Source organism: Aegilops tauschii, chromosome 1, assembly GCF_002575655.3.
Source record: "Aegilops tauschii subsp. strangulata cultivar AL8/78 chromosome 1, Aet v6.0, whole genome shotgun sequence".
Taxonomy (NCBI): Eukaryota; Viridiplantae; Streptophyta; class Magnoliopsida; order Poales; family Poaceae; genus Aegilops; species Aegilops tauschii.
In genome coordinates, this window is record NC_053035.3 from 399,777,421 (window position 1) to 399,786,567 (window position 9,147).

Consider the following 9,147-nt stretch of genomic DNA (forward strand, 5'->3'; position numbering starts at 1 on the left):
GTACACTGTTGACCCTTCACTACATGTGTTAACTTTATTACTAGGTAATTGTCTATGGGAGATAAATATTTTAGTAGGTTAGAGTGTTATTTATCTGGACATGTGACTGTAAAAAAAAAACTCCTCCATTCCAAAATTTGAACTAAAACCACAACATTTATTTTGGAACAAGGGAGTAGGATTTCATTTGGCACTCCCTTATTTGGTAAGCATTTATTGATTTACCAAAGAAAATGATTTGTATTCAGTAAGTGAATAAAAGATGGGCCAGTTGATATTGTTTTCAAGGAAACCGAGTGCAAAAATATCAGAGATGAAACGAAAAAGATCAAAACAGAGAGGGGGAGGAGAAACCTAGGTAAGGTCGGAGGAGGGATGCGTCAGAACCTTATGTAGGAAGTAGAGATAATGACGTAAATATAATTAATACTACAATCACGGAGTCCTGAAAGTCGCATGTTATTGCATTACCGCTGCACATCATCAATATATACATTACCATGACGGCACAGAAACAGGAAGCGAGTGAGTCAGATCCGAAACACAGCATGATCGTGTCCACAACGCGCACGACACAACCGTAAACGTGTCATACAATATCAAGGGGCATTACAGGTTCGCAGATGCAAGGCCGGGTGGCTTCTCTACTACTCCCTCCGTCCTAAAATTCTTGTCTTAGATTCATCTAGATACGGATATATCTAAAATACTAAAACGTGATTTGATACATCCGTATTTAAACAAATCTAAGACAAGAATTTTGGGACGGAGGGAGTACATTACTCCAGGCCCAGGCCAATGCTAGCCTGTCAAGTCGACGGCGCTATCAGCTCATCCAGGCCTTCTTCTTGAAGCCCTGCACAGATGATGTTATACGCAGTTGTGAGCAGGTAAATTTGGAACTTTAAACCTATACGAACTTGTGCTGGAGATCATAAAAAGCTCCCCTACTCAACCCAGTGGCGCATGTTCAAATCACCAGAGGGCGCCACGTTTTTCGATGGTGGAAGACCTGCAATTCTACTCCTGATAGGAATATCCTAGTAAGAACAAAGAACAAACGGGGCATCTAATCTAATTGGGGGCACATACAGTCTGTTGGGGTTGCCACATCATTTGTTTTGCTCAAAAGGCTGCATAACCATTTGAAAATCCGCAACTAGTTTGACCATCTAGAAAAAAAAAAAGAATTACTAGCACCCAAAACATCGAATCTACTCCCTCCGTTTCTAAATATAAGTCTTTTTACAGATTTCAATAGGGACTACATACGGATGTATATAGACATATTTAGAGTGTAGATTCACTCATTTTGCTCCGTATGTAGTCCATATTAGAATCTCTAAAAAGACTTATATTTAGGAACAGAGGTATATTATTATTAGACTTGTCGTGAAATATATTTTCATAATATATTGCTATTTTTATGCGAGACAAGATGTTTGCGCAGAGTTCGATGGTCAAAGTACCATATCAAAGACCCTGTCAATGTCCTAAAAAGCCTACGTTTTGATTGGAGGAACTAGTTAACATAGCAAGTTGCTCTGGACATTCTTATCTACTAAGATAAGAGAATTTATTAATACGTCAAATTTCGTATTACAGACAGCAGAGAATCAATATAAACCTTTTCCAAACGTATGCAAAAAATCTATAGAATACAAAATTATGCTCCTGCATATATATTCAAGAAAAGTAAAGTAGAACAAAATACCTTTTTGACATCTGAACATATATCTTCAACCCTCTTCTCTGTCTGCTTTGCATAAGACCATGCTTTGTGTATATTAGATTCCATCTTTTTTGATATATCAATTACACTTTGAACCTACAATTATAGTCCACTGATTAGAATTTCAACCTCTAAGCAAAATAACAGTAAGATGGCCAGCTGAAAACAGCTTTCAGAAAGGGCTGCACCTGCACCCACAATTAGTTGCAAATTCTAGTTCTCCGCAGTCTAACCACATGCAAGTCCATGTACTGTATAATACCCATGAATAGTTCCAAATAAAACCTTCTAGCAAGATAACTATGTGGCAACTGCAAACAGGTACAGGTAGAAACATAGGCATTTACATCCACTTGTACTTTGTAATCGTCATTGCTTCTTGGTACATAATAAATAATATAAGAAAACTGGACATCTTTGATTGTACCAAAAGAAACTTGTCAGATCAAAACTCAACACTGGGGTGATAGATATGAAATGCTACTACACTCACTGCTGCTACAAGTAATAAACAAACAACAGTTGTTGCACCGTGCTTATCCACCGATCCGATATCCAGCAAATCTAACAGCAGCCACAGCCAGCCAAACCAGACTCGCCGAAACCAGAAAAACCAAACATCCAAAGGGTGTATGACTACGTTACCCAGATACGGTGAATTCCTACAAACCAAGTGGCCCCTAAAATGAGCATCTCCATGGAGGACCTCAAAGGGTGACTGCTCACTGCTGCTAAATGCATGGTTGAGAAAGGAGTCAGGTGGCTGATCATCCTCACAATCTGGCGGCTCTGAAAACTCAGGAATGCATGTTTCTTTGATGCGGTAACACCGCATGTTCACTCGGTCGTTGGGGTCATTGCAAATGATGCTCAGATCTGGATGTTGGCTGGAACGTCGCTTATGGCTCACCTCTCCATGCACTGTCTTTTTGGCAGTTCCGGCTGCCTATTTTTTGGCTTATAATTAGTCTTGCCTCTTTCTTTTGTCGTCTGGTTGTGGTTTTGCTTTGTTTCAGCTGCCTGCCACTGTTGTTGGTTTCTATTCTGCGCATTCTTTGGTGTCCTAATACGTAAACGAGGCACACTTAGGTGCATGTTCAAGGAATGAGCTCTTAAATTCCCAATGTGAACTCACCACACCTTCTTTGGTGTTCTTTTTCTAACACACAATGAAGTGCATTTAGCAGCACATTCAACAAAAAGAACTCTTAAATTTACAATGTGTGCTCATCATGAGAAATGCTAAAGAAAAATAATGAGTAGGGGCTAGAACATTCACAGTGGTCATACATTCTATCTTAGAAGTTTCTTTTGGCTAAAGAAGATAAGACAATGATCTAAACTTTCTTGTCTACCAAGGTTCAAATGCAAAACTATTAGATTTTAAATTAGATCTGAAATTTCAATCTGAAATAACACATACACATAAATTACGATAATCAAAACAGACATTAGCCATGAGAGTGATACCTTTGCAACATCTGTATACAGAGATTCGACCTTTTTTGCTGTATCCTTTGCCAATGACCATATCTGGTGAGCATTAGAGTTCATCTTCCTTGATTCATCCATTATAATTTGAGCCTGTTATACCAATCAGATGACTAGCTCAAACAGCTTTCCGAAAAACTCACAGTCGCACAATAAAAGTAAACATCAACACAGGAGAACCTAAAACTAAAAGCCATGAAAAATAGGAAACCCCTTACTGTCCCATGATAATGCTCCTTATAATCTAAATATAACTCTGACTACAAAATGCAACTATGAGAAAAACAGAAATCAGATCGAAACATATCAGTATTGAGTTTGACTTTGGTTGAATGAAGAAAACAAAATTTAGATTGAAATTTCAACACAGGCAATACATATCAATTATGACTGTTGAACTTGCTAAAATTTCAGCTCATGCAGGGGAATTTTGGCAGGCACTGCTGTTTAAGGGATTTTAAGGCCAATATTGCTAAGACACTTTCAAAGTGTAGCATTTCCCGGAGTAATTTCTTCAAATCATTGCATGCTTGCGTTCTTAACTCTAAAGGTGCAACGTATTACGTAAGAATCATCTTTTAACCTCTATGACAGTTGTTTGACCCAAGTAAGAAACATTTCAGGATATATTCTCAATAGATAAAAAAACATGAGGTTGGCATTAGGACATTCACAGACAATGTTGTAAACATTGAACTTCACTAAATAACATAGCACAATGCCTCCTTATGCACTAATGTTTGAAGGACAGATCGTAATTGTTTTAATTTCAACAGAAATGTGTGGAAATTTCAAATTCCACTACAAGATTTTAATACCGTATACACAAAATGAAAAGTATACAAAAGAGTTAATCGACTTGTGGCTACCAAGTAATAAAGACTATCATAACTGAGATAGCCTAGAAGTACATACCTTTTGGACATCTGAATGTAGAGCTTCAACCGTTTTCTCCGTATCGTTGGCCAATGACCACACATTGTAAATATCAGAGTTCATCTTTCTGGATTCTGCCGCCAGAATTCGTACCTATTATCACCATACCCAGGAAATGAGCACCTCAAGAAAAGACTCTCAAAATCACACGGTATGGATATAGAAGAGCCTAAAACTAAAGTCACATCTTCGCCTGCGTTTTCTGAAATCATGAAAACCAAAGAGACTCTTAAATTGTTGGAGATGGCAGCTCATGGAGAGCAAGGCATCTGCTTTAACTGTGATTCATGGCTGATCCCTAGTCATCGCAATCAAAAAGTTATTCACCATGGAGGTCGATCCATTCTCGGACTATGAAGAGGATGCCAAGGCCGAGAAAGGGGGGAGTGATGGTCATGTGCAGTGAGCATTGGAGGTATATACTAGGTCCCACTGCTTGACTATGGCTTCACCATAACTTCTAAAGCGTGTGCTGTCAGAGGCTAGACTCCACATCCGCTCTCGCACATGATAACTGTATCAATTACACAGGCGCTTGTCGTGCTGTCAACATCAACGATGACACATTCCTAGAAATGCTTTGCCCTACCACTCATCACCGTCGGATCTTAAGAATCAATGCCACCTCGCTTCTAGCATGTCACCTTGAAGTGGATTCGAGATGTCACCTCGTGGATAATGTCAAATCAAGACAAAGAAAACAGAACACAAATGTTGGTAGAATACCCATTGCTATGTGCAAAGATTTACAAATCCTGGTAATTTATGCAACTACCGTCGAATTAGACGGTAAAATACAACAAGAACACTGTTTAATCTAAATATGTCGACACTACCACACAATAGGTCAACAGTTGAGATACAGCATTTAACCTGATTGTATTTTTTTATTGACCCAAACAAATCCTTCTGACGAGTGACAACAATATTTCTAGTGGTGAACCCAAACATGAGAGAGAGACAGGGAGGAGGGCGGGGGAGGAAGGAACCTCATTTTCGACAGATTTGATAGTGCCGCCAGAACTCCATAATGATTCCTACAAGATAGAGTGGGACAAAAGTCAATGCATGATTCTGGAGTGTTAGATTATTTTGAAGAAAACTATGAAGTTCCAATATAACATAACGAAGTTGTTTTAACGTAACATGTATTGCACGATGCTGCTAGGCTCAAGATTTAAGCGAAGGTTTAAATCAACTTCTCTCCCTGGCAAATAACAATGCAGTAATGATTTGCATAAATATATATAAGGAAAATACATTCTACTACCTGATATAGTTACACTTACACCTGGGTAGGAAAATGATTTTATACCCCTGATATCATTTTCAATATATGTTTAATTTTGTGGCTATGTGCCATCATCCTAATCAGATGACTTGTTGTTTTGCTCTACCAAGATAGACGTGTTAATACTCTGCTGCTCCTGGTTACCCAATAGTTCCTAAATTAAGCATCATAGGTGCTAGTACGAGACCAATGAGAGGTGGCTGCATGCATGCACAATACTGATTTGCAGAATGCACTTCTACAGTTCGGCTCTGGGATGTAAATGTCCAGTAAGATTAAAACAAAAAGAGGACAGAAGTGCATCTGTAGCACATATACAGATTATTTTCAGGTTGAATCAAATGGTGCCAAAATAGTTCAAAAGTGGATATTTCCGCTAACACTGCTCTAGTTACAATCCCCCGAACAACATAGCCCGAGCCCCAAGTATGTATATATCAGACTCAGGTTCCATGCTAGTTGAATTTGCAGTGGGAATCATGAATTACCAAACAAGATAATATTTTATTTATGACAAGTCTCGCCACCACTATATCAGCTGGCATAGCTATTCTTTTCACCAGCATGAGCTCTGGTTTCAGTGAGGAGGTCAAACCAATGTTCGCACTAAAATTTCACATCCACTACTTCATTTATGGCATGCTCTATGACTATCCATCTCATTGTGTTCGCCCTGATTTGGCTGCAGTGAGTAGAACAGTGTACTGAAGTGGCAGTGTTTCGTAATTTCTTGATGTTATAAAAAAATCATCAAATTAACACACGCAAAAACTCTACTTTGCTGTTACCCGATACGATGGATAATCAAATCATCCAGATGCTTTTATGTGTCTTGAACAAAGTTAATTGATGGTGGAAGCTATATGTCGCCAAAGCATTAAAGCAATTCTTGCAATTGAATAAGAGAGCACTCTGAAGACTGAAAACTAAAAGACCAACTACTGGATGTGAAATTGATATGTTGTTATGTACAGAACCCAATCACCAGAGGCATACCTTAATGTTTTCCTGTTCCTTGATCAGAGCCTGAATGTCCAGTCCCATCGCTTTCACAAACTCGGCATCTTCCTCTGAAGCATCACCTTTGTCATCTGGTGCTTTTGATTTGTTTTCCCACAATGATTCTGCAAGCACAATTGAACAACTGTCCTAAAAATGTAGAAGAGGAACCATGATCTTCTTAGGGCACAGGCAGAAGAGTTCATGTGTACGGTGTACCCAAAAAACACAACAGAATAAGGCAATCCCCAAACTACGATTTCACAGCCACTTTATGACATACTCCAAAAACATAATACAGTATTAACCTAAACAAAAAGAACTCGATCGGTTAATTTCTCACATACCCAATCGGTAGAGCTGCAGCTTCAGCTGCTCGATCTCCAACCGAACCTCTCGACCGGTGCCCTCCTCCCAAGGGGAACCAACGGAGGCGGCGCACTGCCCCGTGCGACCGCCGTCGTGGCGGGGTAGGGCGAAGAAGGTGGCTAGGAGCGCGGCCGCGATGGCGAGGGCGGAGCAGGATCGGCGGAGGTCGCCTGCGCTACCGGAGGAGTTCAGGCGGGCGCAGAGGGAGAGCAGGCGGAGGGGGAGGAGGAAGGCGACGACGACGGCGAGGATTGCCGAGTCGACCCTCATGGCCATGGACGGGAAGAATTCCCTGGTGCGACTCGGCTATGGGCTCAAATTTGCTGGATGGGGACTGAGAGCATCCGCCTTAATAATCTTATAGTATTATAATAAACACACATCAAAAGAAAATCTTAATAAATTTAGGCGACTGCTAGGCGCCGGCGGACCGGCGCAAGTGTTCGGCCGGTCCCGCGCAGACCGTCAGATTAGGCATCCCGTAGCCGCTCGATCCCGCTACTCCACGTCATCTTATCTTCTTCCCCTAACCGCTTCGTCCCGGTTCAGAAACATACCTGCGCGAGTCCTTCCGCGTCGCTGGCCGCATCCGCCTCACGCGCTCGGCGCTCCCCACAACCCGCCGCAGCTACCGCTGCCTTGTAGTCGTCGGCCCCAACCAACACCGCAAGCAGGCCCGTCAGCTTCCGCAGCCGGTGGCAATTGAAACACATCCTTCCTGGGTTTGCAGAAAAAGCTTTTGCTGCCTAGGTTGTAACTCTGCTGCCGCTTGGTTCCAGCACACGGGAATCATGATAGCAGCGGCATCGGTCGTAAAGCTCCCACGCACTGATGGTCACCGGCACCATGCCTCGCCATGCGCCGCGGCTCTGGCAACACGGCTATGGCGTCGCCACAAAACGCTTGCAGCTCTGGTGCACATGGATGTAGATACTTCAGTACACGGTTGAAGCATTTTTGCAATGACAGCGTCGCTGGTTATAGCTCCCGCGACATGATTGTAGGAACGCCATAATGGTTGCAGCTTTGACGCACGTGGATGTAGCTTGTGCGGGACACGGTTGAAGCATTTTGCCGACAACGGCGTCGCCGGTTGCAGCTCCCATGTGCACCGTTGTAGCTCCCAGCATGGCTGCTCATACCGTTGTTAGCAAACAACGCCAGTTTTTGAAGCTTTTCACGATGGAAGCTTTTTTCTGCGCCATTTGAAGCTTTTAACACAATGGTTGAAGCTTTTTTGCCATGGTTGAAGCTTTTCGCTGTTCCGGTCGAAGCTTTTATTCACACTGGTTGAAGCTTTTCCAACGCCGGTTGAAGCTTTTTTTTTCAAGTTTGAATTTCCTCCAGGTAGGTTGTAGCATTTTTTATCATGGTTGAAGCTTTTTCCTATGCCAGTTGAATCTTTTTCCCATGCCAGTTGAAGCACCCTTGACTAGCCGTCGTAGGAACAACACCTCGCTCCAGAATCGTTTGGTGACGGTCGCAACACCTGTGGCTGTCTTCTCCAGCTCCGGCTGGTGCTGGTTGCAACTCCGTCATCCGGTGGCGCTGTTGTAGCAGCAGGGTTGGGAGAGTGCATCCATGAGCTGACGCCCTGCGTGCGACATGCGACGAAGAGGGAGAGAACACCATGGCTGATGGAAGGAGGAGGAGGCGGCCATGGCTGATGGGAGGGAGAAAAGAGCATGTGAAGAAAGGAGAGGAGAAGAAGATGCAATCGATCAGAGGAGGAAGATAAGGGAGCGTCAGAGATAAGGTGGGCCCGCCCAAGCACATGGCCAGCAGTTTCTCACGAAGGGATATGCGCGTTGTCGCGAGGTGACCGGCCCAACGCTTAGCCGGTCGGCCGGATACAAGCGTTTCCCATAAATTTAGGGCATAACACGGAGCCTCAAACCTCCGACCGTCCGGACTGCCTGGTCCTTACCCTCAAACCTCCCGCAACCGTCTGGAACGTGCGGTCCGGACGTATTTTGTCATCCACCATGGTCCTGTATCGGTCCGCTCGGCGTTTCGGGCGTCATCTTTCCCGCAAACCAAAATCAAACCGGGGACTTTGCAGGAGTCCGAACCCACGCTCTTTCCATCCAGAGTGTCAGCTCTGCATTCATGCCGGCTCAGAGCGAACGCGACCACTCACTGGAGCCGGCATTGAAGCAGCGTACCGGTCGAGAGTGCCGCCTGCTGCACGTCACTGTGCACGTCTTCTCTCCGCATTGAAACGGCACCCGCCTGCCCGCCTACCTCCATTAAACTAGCGTGTGGGCCGAGGAACCTACTTCGGCACCCCGAGCGCCACACGTAAACACATCTCCGGTTGGCGTCTCTC

The 9,147-nt window shown here is 43.4% G+C and overlaps 1 protein-coding gene across 4 annotated transcripts; it reads right to left on the bottom strand.

Annotated features, from left to right (window-relative positions):
* Nucleotides 1–440: 440 nt before the first annotated feature.
* Nucleotides 441–7,250, bottom strand: LOC109747037 (uncharacterized). Of its 4 annotated transcripts, XR_012183828.1 has the most exons (9): nucleotides 6,797–7,172; nucleotides 6,447–6,574; nucleotides 5,149–5,196; nucleotides 4,139–4,252; nucleotides 3,203–3,316; nucleotides 1,921–2,043; nucleotides 1,715–1,828; nucleotides 781–856; nucleotides 534–648 (listed from the first exon to the last, which is right to left on the bottom strand). XR_012183828.1 is itself a non-coding variant. In XM_073499195.1 (8 exons), exons 1-7 carry the CDS (start codon nucleotides 7,092–7,094, stop codon nucleotides 827–829), a joined length of 846 nt encoding a protein of 281 aa, XP_073355296.1. In that variant the 5' UTR covers nucleotides 7,095–7,167; the 3' UTR covers nucleotides 441–648; nucleotides 781–826. The 4 variants fall into 4 exon arrangements, 2 of the variants coding, with proteins under 2 accessions (XP_073355296.1, XP_020161721.1); XR_002228962.4 differs by having other exon boundaries at nucleotides 441–856; nucleotides 6,797–7,250; XM_073499195.1 differs by lacking the exon at nucleotides 1,921–2,043 and having other exon boundaries at nucleotides 441–648; nucleotides 6,797–7,167.
* Between the last annotated feature and the right edge of the window lie 1,897 nt (nucleotides 7,251–9,147).

Bases quoted from the DNA above. Each gene is read 5' to 3' on its own strand.
- LOC109747037 (XM_020306132.4), bottom strand. From the start codon at position 7,094: ATGGCCATGAGGGTCGACTCGGCAATCCTCGCCGTCGTCGTCGCCTTC. The intron at 5,197-6,446 runs GTATGCCTCTGG...TCTATCTTGTAG, and splicing joins AGGAACAGGAAAACATTAAG to GAATCATTATGGAGTTCTGG. The intron at 4,253-5,148 runs GTTCCTTCCTCC...TGGTGATAATAG, and splicing joins TCAAATCTGTCGAAAATGAG to GTACGAATTCTGGCGGCAGA.